Source organism: Protomyctophum bolini, assembly GCF_963924005.1.
Source record: "Protomyctophum bolini genome assembly, chromosome: 3".
Classification (NCBI taxonomy): domain Eukaryota; kingdom Metazoa; phylum Chordata; class Actinopteri; order Myctophiformes; family Myctophidae; genus Protomyctophum; species Protomyctophum bolini.
In genome coordinates, this window is record NC_137864.1 from 24,130,958 (window position 1) to 24,147,791 (window position 16,834).

The 16,834-nt window shown below is 42.3% G+C and overlaps 1 protein-coding gene across 1 annotated transcript in view; it reads right to left on the minus strand.

Annotated features, from left to right (window-relative positions):
* Positions 1 to 3,646: 3,646 nt before the first annotated feature.
* helz (helicase with zinc finger) overlaps positions 3,647 to 16,834 on the minus strand; it is a 75,683-nt gene continuing 62,495 nt past the window's right edge. Inside the window, exons 25-33 of the mRNA XM_080755250.1 lie at positions 15,971 to 16,016; positions 14,741 to 14,967; positions 14,039 to 14,240; positions 13,191 to 13,273; positions 12,528 to 13,038; positions 11,575 to 11,842; positions 9,641 to 10,307; positions 8,551 to 8,851; positions 3,647 to 8,045 (exon numbers count right to left, since the gene is read on the minus strand). Coding sequence (XP_080611376.1) covers positions 7,678 to 8,045; positions 8,551 to 8,851; positions 9,641 to 10,307; positions 11,575 to 11,842; positions 12,528 to 13,038; positions 13,191 to 13,273; positions 14,039 to 14,240; positions 14,741 to 14,967; positions 15,971 to 16,016 — 2,673 coding nt within the window. The 3' untranslated portion in view covers positions 3,647 to 7,677. The remainder of the gene's footprint in view (positions 8,046 to 8,550; positions 8,852 to 9,640; positions 10,308 to 11,574; positions 11,843 to 12,527; positions 13,039 to 13,190; positions 13,274 to 14,038; positions 14,241 to 14,740; positions 14,968 to 15,970; positions 16,017 to 16,834) is intronic.

Consider the following 16,834-nt stretch of genomic DNA (forward strand, 5'->3'; position numbering starts at 1 on the left):
AGCTGTTATAATAACATAATAACATAACATGAGTAGCTCTTTGCCTGCCTGCCTGCCTGCCTGCCTGCCTGCCTGCCTGCCTGCCTGCCTGCCTGCCTGCCTGCCTGTCTGTCTGTCTGTCCATGAGTAGTTATTTGTCTGTCTGTCAATGAGTAGCTGTCTTACTGTCTGCCTGTCTATGAGTAGCTGTCTGCCTGCCTGTCTATGAGTAGCTGTCTGTCTGCCTGCCTGCCTGTCCAATTGTCCATGAGTAGCTGTCTGTCTGCCTGTCTGAGTAGCTGTCTGCCTGCCTGCCTAATTGTCCATGAGTAGCTGTCTGTCTGCCTGTCTATGAGTAGCTGTCTTCCTGCCTGCCTAATTGTCCATGAGTAGCTGTCTGTCTGCCTGTCTATGAGTAGCTGTCTGCCTTCCTGCCTGTTCAATTGTCCATGAGTAGCTTTCTGTCTGTCTATGAGTAGCTGTCTGCCTGCCTGCCCAATTGTCTATGAGTAGCTGTCTGTCTGTCTATGAGTAGCTGTCTGCCTTCCTGCCTGTCCAATTGTCCATGAGTAGCTGTCTGCCTGCCTGTCCAATTCTCCATGAGTAGCTGTCTGTCTGCCTGTCTATGAGTAGCTGTCTGACTGCCTGCCCAATTCTCCATGAGTAGCTGTCTGTCTGTCTGCCTGTCTATGAGTAGCTGTCTGCCTGCCTGCCAGCCAGCAAGTTGGTTAACAGAAAATAAATTGTTATGGCTGAGTAAAATAAAATACAATAAACACAATTTGCCTGAAAATAGATTACCCAGCTATGACCTTTTTCATGAAAAAAAATGAGTAGTGATATGGCTGACTGAGTAAAATAAAACAATCTACCTGAAAATAGATAGCTATAAGTGAAGAGCAATTTCCGCAATTTCCGCAATTACCATTTCCGCAATTTCCGCAATTTCCGCAATTCCCATTTCCACCATTTCTGCAATTTCCGCAATTACAATTTCCGCAATTTCCATTTCCGCAATTTCCATTTCCATTTCCAACTATTAATGGCAGCTGGGTTTCATCATTCAAATAAAATAGAATTCTGTCCGTTTAGCTATAAAATTATGTCAGGGAATAGGGATACACAGTATATGTCTTTCATTTGCATTGCATCTCCCCCCCCCCAAGCTTTTATTTTCGTTCGAGTAATAGTACAACTCTAATAGTATTACTTATAATAATGTAATTAAAGATAACTTCATTCAGATTTATTTATTTTTATTTCATTTTCCAGATTTTTTTTTCTTCTTTTTTTTAGATTTTCATTGATGGGCCAGTCATAATGGTCCCGCGGGCCTGATGTGGCCCGCGGGCCTGAGGTTGAGTATCACTGCTGTAGTTGTCAGTCAGTGGTTCTGGGTGTGTGCCAGCTCTGTCATGCATCACGTTGCTCTGCTCTCTACTTCAAAGTATTGTTAAAGATGTGTGGCCATTGTAGCCAAACAGCGTTAATCCCTGCTGTGTGATAATGAATTCAGCACATAATTAGATTATACAATTAAATAAAATGGTAGGGGTTTTGGGTCTCGCAACATCATACCCCTCACACCAGGGCCACACAATCCATCGCTCCGGGACTACTCTGCCGGGACTGGGAGGTAGACCAATCTGGCGTGTGGAGGACTATAGGCTCTGTGGGTTGACTCCTGTCCGGGCCCCTCCTACTGTATGTCTCACCAGGTCCACTTCTGCTCTCACCAGGTCCAGGACCTGTGCGTTGCACCAGACTCCCAGCACCAGACACTTCATTCTCGAGCCGCAATGGTTCTGCAGGCTCCACCTGGGCAATGGTAGTGCTGCAGGCTCCGCTTGCAGCTCGAATGGCCCTCCTAAAGGCCTCACCAAGGGTTTGTTGGGCTTCCTCCTCCTGGAAGACACAGGCTGGGGCGCCAACCCGTGCTCCCGGGTGCCGTCTACATTCCGGTTGTCACCCTCCTCGCCAGTGGTCACCAGACTATTTCCGGTTTTCACTTTCCTATACGGTTGTCTATTCCATGAGTCACTATAAATAGAATAACTATGAACGAATAGTTAATGAATGATTATCATTAATATACGGTTCTATTCTCCCCTGGCAACAGTCCCCTGAGAATGCATTTTAGCCATGGTTCACATGACGCTTGTACTTCACCAGCGTCATGGCTTAACTTCCGCCTGTTTAACACGATCGCTACATTTACACTGAAAACGTGTACATAAACATTCCAATTTCAAATGATAAAATACTCACCACGTGGGCCATGGGCGTTAGAAATTTTGAGTTTTCCGAAAAGGAGCCGGGGTGCTCGGATAAAAATGCTTTTTATTAAACAACGCGGAATGCAGAAATGCTAATCGCTGTCCCAGGAAATTCCTAACACCCGTGGCACACGTGATGAGTACTTTATATTTTAAATCTGAATGTTTATGTACACGGTTTCAGTGTAAATGTAGCGATGGCGTAAAACTGGCTTCATTTGCGTCATGACTGTCATGATTATGATAGTCATGTTTCAGGGCTAATGCATTTAAGACTTATTGGTGTTGCCTCTCCTTGGACAGAGCCATTTGGTTCCCAAAACTACCTGGGCAATATCAGGACTCTATGCACACAGAATAACGCTTTGTACATCCGGGCCCCTTCCCTACTTCCTTCACAGGTATTACCAATGATATGAATTAAGGCTCTAGTCCATATAGTGGTTCGCAAACCTTTTCATTTCAAGGACCCCCATAACTCTGAGTACATGCACGTACAAATTGCACTGTCAGAGTTACAGACTTTTTACAGGGCCAATTGGAACCCCTTAACATCTGTGAAGGAAGTAGGGAAGTGGGCAACTGGCCCAAGTTCTTTCCAAAATGGTGTGTATGCAATATGCATAGAGCTCATTTGAAATAGAATGGTGAGAGGATTGAAACATGTGGTTTAGGGATGGAGTTAAACCAAGAACCAGGTACGAGCCTGAGAAGGTGAATGTCCTCGCAGGGAAGCGCGCACATCTCAAAAAGTTCTACGGGTGTCCTCCTCATACCCTGTGGTGTATGAAGGAGTCGGACATGAGAATTATTGTCCACTTACACCGACTCAAACTTCTTGAACAGGCAGGCACCAGTTAATTTCTTTGGAGTTGAGTAAACCATACATGTTTTGCATGTTAGCAAACTAACAAAAACACAAGATAGGCTCAATCAATGATCTAATTCTCCACGCACTCAAACTACCTGTACGTAGACAGTCAAATCTGGATGGTGTAAAGGGACAGTTCACAATTTTTGAACATAAGATGTATGAAATAGAGCTTATGTTATATAGTGGTTGCAACTGTACTATGTATTCATTGATTGCCCAAGTCCAATGGTGGGAGTTCTGCTCTGGTTTTGGTGAAATATGAAGTAGTTCAGGTAATTTTGTGGGGGGCACTGGGGTCACAAATTAAAAGTAAATGAATTCACAAAACTAACGTCATTTGTTTGGTTGACCCATTTCTAAAATATTAGCGCAACTTTCGATTCAACTTTGACCCCTCTGTCACATGGAACTATTTTTTGGACACATTCCGTGTGATAGAGGGGTCAATAATGTGGTCTTGAACACATTGGCTCAAATGCAGATCCTGTTGAGGAATAAAAACTCAGAATCACAGCAATTTCCATAAAAACACTTTAATAGAGAAACAAAAGAAAAAAAGAAAAAAAAGAAACTTTTGAAACACAGTCTATTTCCTTTATTATAACCACCACCAATTGAAGTGTGAAACATAAAATTCATTATTTTGTACCCACAAGTGAGGAACCAATGGGACTGGAGACAGGATGACAGGTGTGCCATTGATTCACTGCAGTGAAGGGGAGAACAGAAGAGAGGGAGAGCAAACCAGCAAATAGAAGAGATGCAGAGTTTACAGAAGGCTGAACACAGTGCTCTCTACTGACTGGGCAAAAGGTTGCTCCCTTTCGGATGTGCCATTTAACTTAAAATAGCAAGAAATAAAGAGTCTTGACAAATGAGATGTCTCAAGAACAAATACTAAGAAACAAAGCCCATCATTTGGAGAAAGATGGCGTGCGTGTGTGCCGCGCCAGTCGCCAAATGGAGTTCTTTCAAAAAGATAGTTCTCTAAAAGCTGAACAAGCTGGGAAGATTTTATTATTGCACAATTTAGATAAGTCAACAAGTAATGTGTTTGAGACACCACTCTTTGCCAAAGATATTTAAAGCTCAGGAAATATGCTACACACACTTAGGGAGCAACCTTAGCTTCAGCCCTGCTAAATAATTGCAAGGGGGGAAAATACATGACATTACAGAATTTATTGACAGGTTAGTAAAATATTATAAGTTTTGTTCATAATATCACAAGTCATTGTACACATCAAAAAAATTGACTCTGTAGGGTGAACAAAAGTATGATTATTGTTATCCATTTTTTTCCACAAATCAATACAAACCATTTGATAAAAACAGGAATAAAAACCAGCCAGGTCGTTTTAACATGCACAGAATGAAAATAGTCTTCACAAAAAAAAACCCATTGTCGAACCACAAAGCACCAGTGAACTTAAATTCTTTTTTTCTTTATTTTTTTGCAGTGAAGCTGTGATTAAAAAAAAATAGAAATCCGGCAACATAATCTTAAAATGTGTATTCTACAGTAAAATGAGACATTTCAAACATAGCTGCAACATAAATTCTCCTCTTTGTCAAATCAGCCAGAAACCACCTTACAAAATGAATCTAAAAAGTTACAAGATGTTGCAACTGCCAACTGGGTCCATGTTGTCCATGTCTAGATTTTTTTTTTTTTTTTTTCCTTTTGTGAATTTGCATAATTAAAAAGGGCATATACCTCTTCTTGGAACAGCTTCTACAAAATCGAGGTTCTCCCAAAATGTTGTTTGTAAATACCTAGAAAATGCATATTTACAAGTATGTGTTGTTCACTGAAGTCAAAAAGACAAAAAAGAAAAGAAAAAGGAAAAGAAAAAGAAAAGAAAATTACTCCTTTTTAATCTGGACCTTTATATTTCCACAATGAGAAAACTTAAAATAAAAATAAAATAAAAAACAATAGCTTCTGTTATTCTGTTGATTGTTCAAAACACACCTAAGAGTAAGTAAAGTTACCAGTTATGAAATATTAGCTTTCTGATGGCATTTCTAGAAATGCCTGGCTTGTGAGCATGAAATGGCTGGATGTTCGGATTACCATCATCGCAACTGGGACAATAAAACTATAATTCTCAAATGGGGGAAGCTGTAAGACGACTTGGACCCCAAAGTTGGTTGACCTGGTTGTCCCTCAGGGATACTAGTCTCTTTTCTGTTTTCACTCTAAATTAAGTATCTTCGCTGAAAATATCCGATTTGCAAGTTCTGTGAGAATGTTTTCCCAGAATTCAGATGCTGGGGTTTAAGGGGTAAAATAAAATTCAACGTGTACATTTCGATTCCATTACTTGATTTCTATCTAGGGAGCTGTTCTGCACTAATCCCTGAACCTCAAGGATCTTCTCTGGTGGTACAACATCAAGATGAAGTTCATGCATGGATAAAGGAAATTACATAATTGAAGAAAAATAAAAAGTTGATTTAATTTACCAACAACAAGCATGTCTGGTTGATATGCAAACCAGAATGTCAATATAGTTACCCAGTACTAGGAAATACTAGTAAATGAAATGCAGCTCGATTCAACACATGGCATGGAGAGAGAGAATGTGAATTTGGGGCATTGGACTGTTTTGATAAATGGTGCATTTCTCCAAAAGCGCTTGACAATATGCATTACATTCACCCATTCACACACATTGCAACTGTACAATGAATACCAGACAGAGAAACTGATCAAATAGAGAAGATAAATGGGTTACTTTCAAGTGCTCTCTCATACATTATATATATATATATATATATATATATATATATATATATCCTAATCCTTGTTAGGACTTTCAAGATCAAACCGAATGTGTAATTTCATTTGTGGAACATGTGACATCACCGACTACATTGACTACTATAAAAAACCATCAAAGACAAAACGGCACCTTCACCTTGCTTCCTCTGAATTTTTACTCTCCATCATGACACACTTCAGACCTCAGCACACTTCCTTTCACTTCCGCCATCCCTCGAAATGATGCAACATGGCAGCCTATTAAAAACCAAGAGTTTTAATTTAACCGAATTAGCAATTTGATATTTCATCGTACGATGGTGCCACATGGCGAAAAAAGCTTGCGATGGGACGTGTTGTGATTTGCCATTTTAAAAGAATTTGCTTAGAACGACATGCCTAAAATTGGCACGATCATGTTGACAGTGTTAACACTCTCTCTACTCTGATTCAAATATTTTTTTCTATGGAGTCCCTGTCACACACAACCGATCCATTTAATCCAATTAATAAACCTCCAACCGTTCAATTAAGAAACCTCACCAGCAGATATTGTAAAGACAACTTCACCAGTGAATATTTTTGTTTACATTTTTACTAAGAAAAGATCCCCCATGAAGTGCTACCTTCACAATTCAGAGATATATCCTACTGCCATCTTAATAACAGATCCCTGCTAAAGTTTCACCCATTCCTTGAAAAAAAGAAAAAAAGAAAAATCCCTTTTCAATGGTGGAAATGAAGTGAAGAATATCACTTGCTACCGTGGCGTGGATATCGGCCGTGTCATTTTCAGGCCAAGGAAAGGAAAGAGCAACGTGCAAACAACATTTGTATTCGGTAAATTTAAGTCATGTTTCGACACCTGTAGGATTTTGTTGTCGACTCAAAGTAGAAATCACGTCGTAATGTTTAATCGATAAAACTTGTCACAGGTCATTGCCATACGTAGGATGTCTACAGATCAACAATCGGAGAGTGAATGAAAGGAAAATTAATTCTAATGAAAATGCTAGGAAATTTAGGTAAATGTCTGTGGCATACAATTCAGTCATTTATTTTCTTTATATGTACAGATTAAAGGAAAAAAAATCTACTTCTATACAATGTTCCATATAGTTTCTGTATCGGTTGGCCACTTAGCTTTTGCCATTACCACAACAGTAGTATGAAAATCAAGAAATAAAGTCCACTCAAAACTGAGAAAGACAAACCAACATGAAATGAAATACCTTAAACTGTAGTACAAATGTATCCAACATAACCAACTTCATCAGGGGGAAATAGGCAAGCAGTTAAGTGGCCAACCGGATGCTGTGTATTTTTTTTTATTCTTTTTTTTAGTTTTTTTTAAGTTTTTTTTAGTTTTTTTTTTTTTAGTTTTTTTCTTTTCTTTTTTTTTTAGCATTATGTACATATACAAGTGTACATAATATAAGTATATATTCATATATACATAATGAGTATGTATATATATACCAGTAATGCATTCATTATATATACTTAATGTTTATTTTTTATTTTTTTGTATTTTTTTTCCACAGATATGTGAAACAGAAGAAATATTTGACTATTACAAATAAAAAGATAAAACAAAAAAAGTGGGGAAACAAAAACTACAGATAGAAACAATTTGTAAAAGCACTTTGCACCATCTTTTTTTTGGTATTTTCTTTTTTTTCCCTGTTTTTTTATGCCTTTTTGTAAAAGTTTTGCTATTTTTGTCAACATTTTATTACTTCTATTTGGGATAATAATATCGTAGGGGGGAGGGGTGAGACTCACTTAAAATAGGAGTAGTACCCATTGCTACCATTTGAACTTCCTATACTCAGCTCCTGTAAGAGGGAAAGCGGGTCGCTATTCTTCTTCACCTGTTCGGGGCGAACGGCACGGGGTTTGGGGGGCGCGCGGAGGGCGCTGGCGTAGGACATGGTGGGTGGCTTGCTCAGACTCTGAGGGCCTGAGCTGGGCTCTGTGGGGGCCTGCTGCTGTTGCTGCTGCTTGCTATTGGACATGAGGGGGGGGAACTGTCCGAGATGCTGAAGGGAGTTAAGCGAGTGGGGGTGTGGTGTCTGGGCTGTCGCTGCTGCCGCCACCGCCTCTGCCTTCATCTGTTCCTCTGCCTGACGGAGAGCCTTGGAAGAAGCTGATGGATGCAGGGGAGAGTGGAAACATGGAAAAGAGAAAAGGCAGAACTACAATCAAACAATGTCTGATTTAGTTAACTCATTAAGACCTGAGGCAGATTCTACAAATGTCTTCAGATTAATGAAAAACAACTCAAACTTCTTCCATGTCAAGGACCAAATTATATATTTGGCAGTGGAACTCACATCTCAAAATATGTGTGCCAGGCACCCCCAGAAGCAAAGATTTTAGTTAAAGATGTTTGCTTTAAAAAAACAACTTTTCAATACATGCGTTGTACCTGGCATAATTGAAAATATTGTTTTTTAATAACAAAATGGCAGAGCCGTCAGCAAGTAATCAAACGTAATTTGCTTCTTCATCAGCTTGCAAAATAATAATGAGTAATACCTCATAATGACATAGCAGGCCAGTGTTTTCGCACGTACTGACTGTTATCCGACTCATCACAGTAGAGTAGTATTCTCACACAAAACATTGTTCACCTTGTGCTGAAAACCCACCTAAGAGGTCCCGATGCTGACCGAGTGTGCCAGCTCCGTTGCATGGAATGTTCTGGAACGGACCGGGGCCTCCTCCGTTGCTGGGCCAGAGCTCTGGCGGGGGGTAGCCATAGGGTGCGTGAGCGTGAGGATGTTGTGCGTGGGGATGGGGATGGGGGTGGCTGTGCTCCTGTGGGTCCGATGGGCAGGGCTGGGGCTGCTGAGACAGGACAGTGTGGCCGGTGGCGGCGGATGAGTCGTCTGGGTAGCTGGAAGAGATGCGACGCTGATATAGGGGCCGGCCCGGACCCCGGGGTTCATACTGCACAGGTAAGGACAGACAGATACAGGTAAAGAAACAATCATAGACCGGTACTATGACAATAAATTAGCGTTCTAAAGGAAACAAACCGCTTTGTCCATCACTACTTCATACAAATTTACAAAACATAGAAAAACATTAAAACATCTGTGCAGGTATAGAAATAATTCATTCATCCACGGTAGTTGTGTAACAGATGCATTATTGAACTCTCCTCTAGTTCTCTGGTTCTCAAGTCAGACAGGTGCAAAGCGACCTTCAATACTTGCACAGGGTTTGTGAAGTGAAAGGTGTCAATGGTTCCAAAATCTGACATCATTCATCAGCATCAAAAGTGTGTGTGGGTGGAAAGGGTTTGCACTTGACTGGAAAGACAGAACTACAGGAGCTATGAAATCAAAACTAGCTACAAGTCATTCAGTAAAACAAACTGGCCTAACCAATGTTCGTTTTTAAAAATGGGATATTTTGGCAACTCTCTAAACTAGTGATTCCCAAACTTTTAACACATTTTGATGGGACGTGAGTAACTAAACATCCCTTTTTTTTGGTTTAATACAACCAAAATAAAACCGCAAGAATAAAATCTAAATTTCATACATTTTATACCGTTAACAAAAAAATAAGCAGATCTACAAGCTCACAATGCATCACGAATGAGACACGTTGTGACCACAACTAAATAAGGCTTAGGTGGTATTTTTGTAAGTTTGGGTCCCAGGGAAAACAAATCAAATCAATGTTTGGGAGACAATGCTCTAAATATGAATATGAACAGTGAGCCATTACCTCATCTACATTGTGCAGGGCAGTGGCTGCAGCTGCTCTGGGGGACAAAGGGTGGTATGACTCCTGGCCTGAGCTTTGACTCTGTTGTTGCTGCTGCTGCTGTTGTTGTTGTTGCTGCTGTTGCTGTTGCTGCTGGTGCTGATGGTGGAGCTGCATCAGGTGGACCTGCTCCTGCCTGCTGGGGTGAGCCATGACCGGCAGCCCATAGGGGAAGCCCTGGCCCTGGTTCCCCATCATGTGGTTCTGCTGCAGCGGGGCCACAGAGGCAGCTCCGCCGTGGGACCACTGGGCCTCCTGGAGGAGGTACTTGACCTGGGAGGGAGGAGGGCTAGTGGAGTGGGCCGGTGGCTGGTGTGGGTAGGCACTGGGATTATAGAGCGGGTTCCCAGGGTGGTGCTGCTGCGGCTGCTGCTGGAGAGCGGGGTTGCTAAGCAGGGTGTCGTTGAGGTGGTCTCGACCGGCATCATGGGAGTACGGAACCGAGGGGAAGGGGCCAGTGTGGTTGGAGGCGGTGGTTGATGGTGATGAGGGGTCGCCTGGGGAGCGAGCCTGGGCCTGGACCTGGCGGTACTGCAGAAGTCGAGACTGAGGTGGGGGCTGCATCTCGGCCGGCTCCCTGGTGTCAGGCTGCTCCTGGGGGGGCATCTCCCTCAAGAGGCCTGGGTACCTGGGGGGGGGGTTTCAAATGTTAACATTTAGTGTCTAGCAAATAGTTGGTTTTGAAACAATTGATATAAAACGAAAATAATAATAATGGATTGCATTTTTATAGCACTTTTCTGTGCACTACATGCTTACTCAAAGCGCTTACAATGGTCCATTAATTCATACATGGGGGAAAAGCCATGCAAGCACTTACAGTAATTGATCTAGATTAAACTCTGGATTGACGACATAATAAGTGAAGCCACAGCCATTTTAGTATTACCTCCTGATCAATAATAACTATCATACTTATTGAACAAGCTTTATACAACTGAGGGGGAAAACCTAAAACTACATTTACTTATAATTAATTATTTGATTTCTGTAATTTAATTTGTTATATTTAGACAAGATTTGTCTAAATATACCACCTTAGGGATTGGAGAGTCACACTGCTAAATTGCAGTTGTGTGTATGTGTGTGTGTGTGTATATATATATATATATATATATATATATATATATATATATACACACACACACACACACACACACACACACACGTGTGTGCGTGTGTGTTGAATCACTTCTGTCTGAAGACTATATGACTCCCCTGGGGAATATTCAAATTATCTAATAAAAATCAGACCAGTCTGAAGTGGTATTGTACTGAGTAAGACAAACTTTGTAGCACTACTGCTCCCACGGTTTTGACTGTACGCACTTGAGCCATATGTCAAATTAACCGGGAATCGTGTGCTTGCTAAGAGAAATGTTGTATAGTTTAATTGATATTAATTTATTTGTGCATACATTTCATGAATGGGAAAATGCGAAAAATCACATTCAAGTATTTTTTCCTCAGACCGTAATAGATATAGTTACAAAACTTGGGGGGTAAATTCATAATTACTCAAATTAATTAACTTATAATGTTATCGGTCGGCCTCATGGTGGCGCTATAACAGCCCACTTTATGTTTTGGCTTACAACTCTTTAACCGTAGGTCGCAAAATTCCCTGGATTCCTTGGGTCATGACGCATTTCCCCATATATATCATTGCGTCATGCTAGATTTTCCGATAACAAAAATCTGTACACATGATCTCTGGACCTTTCCGATGAAATCTCGACCGGCGGAATTTTTATAGTGCGTATCGTGTGCGTATCGTTCGACATTGTAATTGGCTAGCAATATTAATGGGAGGGGCATATATAAGCGACTGCGGCAACCACGCTTTGCAATTTTTCAAAATTGCAACATTTCTAGTTAGTAGTGTTAAACCCCACCTGGTGAAAGGCAGACCCGAGGAGGCCGTGGTTGCGGCCGCGGCCTCCTCCTCCACACTGGAGCTCATCCTCCAGTTGCCAGCTCGGAGCAGCTGGGGGGGGAAGCGGGCGAGGCCGGGCTGGGTGAGGTGTGCCAGCTGCTGGGGTAGAGGGAAGGCCATGCTGCCCTGGAGGAAAGGCGCTGCCGCCGTGTCGCCCCACTGGCCCAGCCTGGCGGCTTGCTGCTGCTGCTGGCTCAGAGCCTCCAGAGCTAGGGAACCCTGGATGTCTGGGAGGAGAACGAGACAGTTCTGATGTGTTCCTGGTAGTTCAGCTGGCCCAAGTCAAACACTGCGCAGTCATGACATTGTTGGTGGGAAATCTGGCTAACTGCCGTCATTGTCCCCCTCTTTTCTATTGCGGTCCAATTTATGTTTTCTTTAGGAAAACGAATTACATGAAATCATTTTAATGTAAGCCCACGCAGGCCCCGCAGTAGAGAAGTTCTCCTCAATTGGTCACAATCATAAAATTAGTCAAGGTCCTCTACTAGAGCTTAAATCAGGCCTAATAATTTGAGCCCGACTTGACCCAGCCTGACAAAGGTTCAGCCCGAAGCCTGAGAGCCTGTTGTTCCGACGGCGCATCATGTTGGTCCGACTCGCCTCATTACTAACCCTAACTGTGCGCGAAGCGGCCGAAGCCACATAGTCGGAGTAACAAACTTTATCTACTGTAGCTCTAGCACTGTCTCAGAGGCTGTGTGTGTATGTTTGTGTTTGTTTGTTTGTGTGTGTGTCTGCTTCGCTCGCTGCACACTGACGGCAGCTGCTCTTGAGTTGCTCCTGGGTCATAGTGTCCTAGGCTGCGCTGCTATTATAAATGTAGCCTATAAATCATCTCGAGCCCGACCCAAAGCCTGTGAAATGTTTGACAAACTTGGCCCGAAATCTTAAGCTCTGTCCTCTACTCACCCATCCCATCTCCAACGCTTCCATCCTGTCCCTCATCCCCAAAGCTGTTGACCCTGCTGGGCTGCGACAGTCCTGGGTGGTGGCCCCCCTGGTGGCCCATTGGGCCGCCTCGCATGGAGCTAGCCATCTCCTCTGCCCCGCCAGACTCGGGCCCATCCAACGTAGGAGACGGACACCCTCTGTGGGGAGGGATGTGCCCACCGAAGAAAGAAGGGTTGTGACTGCCACCGGCATAGGCAGGGCTGAGCTGCTGCTGCTGATTTTGTTGAGCCATCCCTGGGTGCTGGGGCTGGCCGACCCTGTAGGGAAGCCTCGAGACTGGGTACTGCGGGGGGAAGGCTCTCCCCCCAGCTGGGTGTGGGGCAAACGCTGGGTTAGGGGGTGCCAGCTGGTAGTTCAGGGGTCTTTGGCCTGCTGCGGGGTCTTTTCTATGGAGTAGTGAGTTAGGAAACCCTCCCAGTCCATCTGTTTGAGAGTCCAGACCTCGACTTTGGCCTGTGTCTATATCTCCCTGGAATTAAAACACAATTATTAATAAATCATTACTAATTAAATTAATACATCTCTATCATTAAGTAATCCACTAATTGTACACTTCAATCATAGTTACTGAATACATCCAGTATGTGGTCTGTTTTCAGCCTACAGTATATGACAACTGACCTGTTTGTCCTTCATGTCGGGGGGTTTCCTCTCTGGCGTCTGCAGACGACTCTGCTCCGACTTTGAACACCCATCTAATTTACCTGGCAGGGAATTAGAGCCACATACATTATAAGTATAACAACAAATAATTCGGTCCGCATTATTTACGCACAACAAAACATCAAAGCTAGTTAACAAATATTTAAAATATTTCATTTTAACACTTTGAGGGCTTTAAATTGTTTAATCAAACGATCAACTCTGCTTAATACGCTAAACCCGCTATTTGTTTTATGTGTTTAATTCGCCGTATTTTTATAATTAAAAAGAAACTGCGGCTTTGTCGCGGACCTGGTGACGAGGCCGTCACTTTATGACGAAACCGGAAATCAACCCATGCTCTGGGCTGCTAGGGCTTCTGGGAAATTGAGCCCAATGCAAGTGAATGAGGGGGTAGGGTAGGGACAATCTTGGCTCGCTTTGCTCTTTGTCTGTGACCCGGATCAAGGAAGTTGCTTTTTTGTCGGCTCAATAACAAATGCTGGGAGTGTTTACTAGCGTTTTTTCACAGATCAAAAGAGATAATACTTCGGCGTATGCTGCAAAGGTAATAAAACAATCTAAGCAGCGTAGAATATTTGATAAAATAGTGGGGAACGCGGGTTACGCAGTAGTCCGGTTAACCATCGTGTTGTTTGACTTGAGCGACCGACTGGTTCAATCAATGTGAGAGAAACGTTTTCTCCATTGGTCATGTCAGACTCCCGGGAAATATATCCATATATCCTCACTTTCTTGGCAGGAGGAGCATTTGAATGTGTTTTTTACTTAGATATGACATTCGTCAAGGTAATTGATAGACGCACCATTTCTGACAGGATCTGGGTGGAGCTCCTTGTCCGGGCTTGGTTGACCCATTCCTAGAGTAGAGGGGTGGGCCACCCCACTGTGAGGGATGGGAGAGCCTCTGTTCTGGGCCCGCAGCAGGTTAAAGTTGTACGCCATGGCTGCCTGGTGGTTCATGATATGATCCATTGCAAAGCGGTTCTGATATCCTGGCCATGGTAACTGTCGGGAAGAAATAACATAAGAATTGAGTATACACTATTTCTATTTTAGCTTTGTCATTATAAAGCACTCCTTTTCAGAATCAGATCATAATGAAATGCTAAATCATTGGATTGACATTGAATCGTCTCTGAGGCACATTGAGTCATCTTTGAGATATATATTTAAGTTACTGAATACAATGTTATTTGAAGTCTGACAATCAAAAATGACTCTTACAGGCACAGAGAGTTCAAATTACTCAACCAACTCAATTTTAGCACACAGCTGGAGCAAGCATCTAGCATTAAAAGATGAATGATCTTGGAATATGCATGAATTTTCCTTAGAATTGACAGCTGCATTAAAATAGAAATGGGAGAGTTACACCAATTGACAGGAAGCAATAGCTAAAATATAATGATTGAATTGAAAGCATTAGTAGAGTGTATACATACACAGTATATTATAAATAAAAAATGCATATCATCGCGACACACACACCTCTGTAATTGACTTACTGGTAGGGGCATGGACACGTTGCTCTGTAATTGACTTACAGGTAGGGGCATAGACATCACCATATTGCCTCCATAGACGGCTGGTACATAGAGGATGCTGGCACCCGTGTGAGGATCTATCCTCTGAACAGGGCTGGGTGACTTGCCCATGGCGGCCGTCGTGCTCCCAAGCGGTGGTGTGAAAGCCCGGATGGGATTCCCCATCAGCACTGCTGGGTTTGGTTGGACTGCAAATAAAAAGCAAGAGAAAGGGACTCAGCTAGAATGCAGTAGCATCTCCGCCAGGCCGGACAGCCACAGGCTGGTGATTCTGTTTCCTCCCCTGTCCGTCCGTGAGAAGCAAATCTCAGGCACCGCTGGAACATTTTTTTAAATTGCCCTCATGGTGGAGCTATAAAGTAGTCCGTTAAGAAAAGAATAAGGTTACAAACCGTAGCGAGGAGATTTTAACACCAGCATAAATACGTGTTCATTATAGGAACAAACCCAGAAAACAGTGCTACCAACCTTGATCCAAGATTTAGATACACTATCGGTCATATTAAACAAAAGGTCTCCGTTGATCAGTCTAAAGTTAAAAAAATGTGGCAAGCTCTAGCTGAGCGCACTGGTGTGTAAATCATCTCTTCTTTCCAATTCAGTGCATCATCACAGTTATTGCAGTAGTTTGTTCACATCATAGTGCTTGCTTCACATGGTGAAATGCATCGTGCCAATTTAACACTTCAAGTGCAAGTATTGACCTGTAAAGGTCTTCTTAATTCTGGCTGTTGCTGTGTAGGGCTTAATTCCTCAGACAGCCCTCGGTCTTCACAGTTCCATCTGGGCCACTCCACAAGCAGTGGAGATAATGTGTGTGTCTGTGCAGGGGGCTCTGACCTCTGAGGGTTGTGAAGCGTGTCGGAAAAGTCTTGCCATCATATGAGACATGTTTAGGTGTGGAGTGACACGCTTGACGACGTGAGGGGACAGGACGTTTGTCGTCATACTATGCTCTCAATTCCCAGTCTGATCTCCCCTCCGATGGCCATGTGTGGGTAAATCTTGTTTAAATCATAAAACGAATTTTGCTAAACAAAAATATAACACGCGGCCACTTCTGTGGTGCTATTTCCCTTTAACTTGAATGAAATTCAAGATTGAATATCAGAAGCATTGTTGTTAGCCGCCTCAAAAGGTTGGTTGTGTCTGCTTAGATGGCCATGCGTAAAGTTCAGTAGTAACACTTACCAAATCCTTCAGGTGGAAAGTGCTCTGTGTGGTTTGCATGTTTCCCCTGGAAGACAGAACACAGAGAAGGTTGCTTTGTGAGGATGAAGTCATTGAAGAAATAGGGGGAGAAAAGGATAAATGGGCCTTCCTCACACCAACTATATAGTTTTAAAATGGTTCTGAAGTGGATGGCAGAGATGACACCACAAATATAAGGACAACAGTGGTCGTAACATATACAGTAACAATGATGCACTATTATACAAAATTTGTATAATAGTGAATACCAAAAGATACCAAAAAATAAATATAAACAAAGGTCATTAAAATGTTAAACTTTTTATTTTCTTTGGTATTCAGTCAGCCAGCAATGGGTAGAACGCTCCCAAATAAAATGTAGTCTCTGTGACACATCTACATTCAAAGATTTTCCTAGAAGCTTTGTCATTGGTCGAAAAAAAACCCGGTCGCAATGACTAACCAATCAGGAAGCAGACAGGAAAATCGACCAATGACAAAGTTTCTAGGAAAATCTTTGAATGCAGATTGCGGCCCCTAGATGTGTCACAGAGAGTGTGGAGTGTTCTACCCATTGCTGGCTGTCTGAATACCAAAATAAATAAATAAAAAAGTCATTAATTTTAACATATTATTGCTTATAGCAGCTTTAATGGTTATTTTGTACGAGCCTTTACGACTTTGCAACTCGGTGTGTGGAACCAAATGGACCCTTATGCATCCTTTATTACACTCAGAGATGTGAAAGAGAAGCACAGATCTATGGCCTCTCTAGATCTACACAATTTAAGCTAGAGAAGCCATGTCATTGTCTTTTATAGAACCTTTGAAACACAATTAGTCTAATAATATAGGATGAATTAC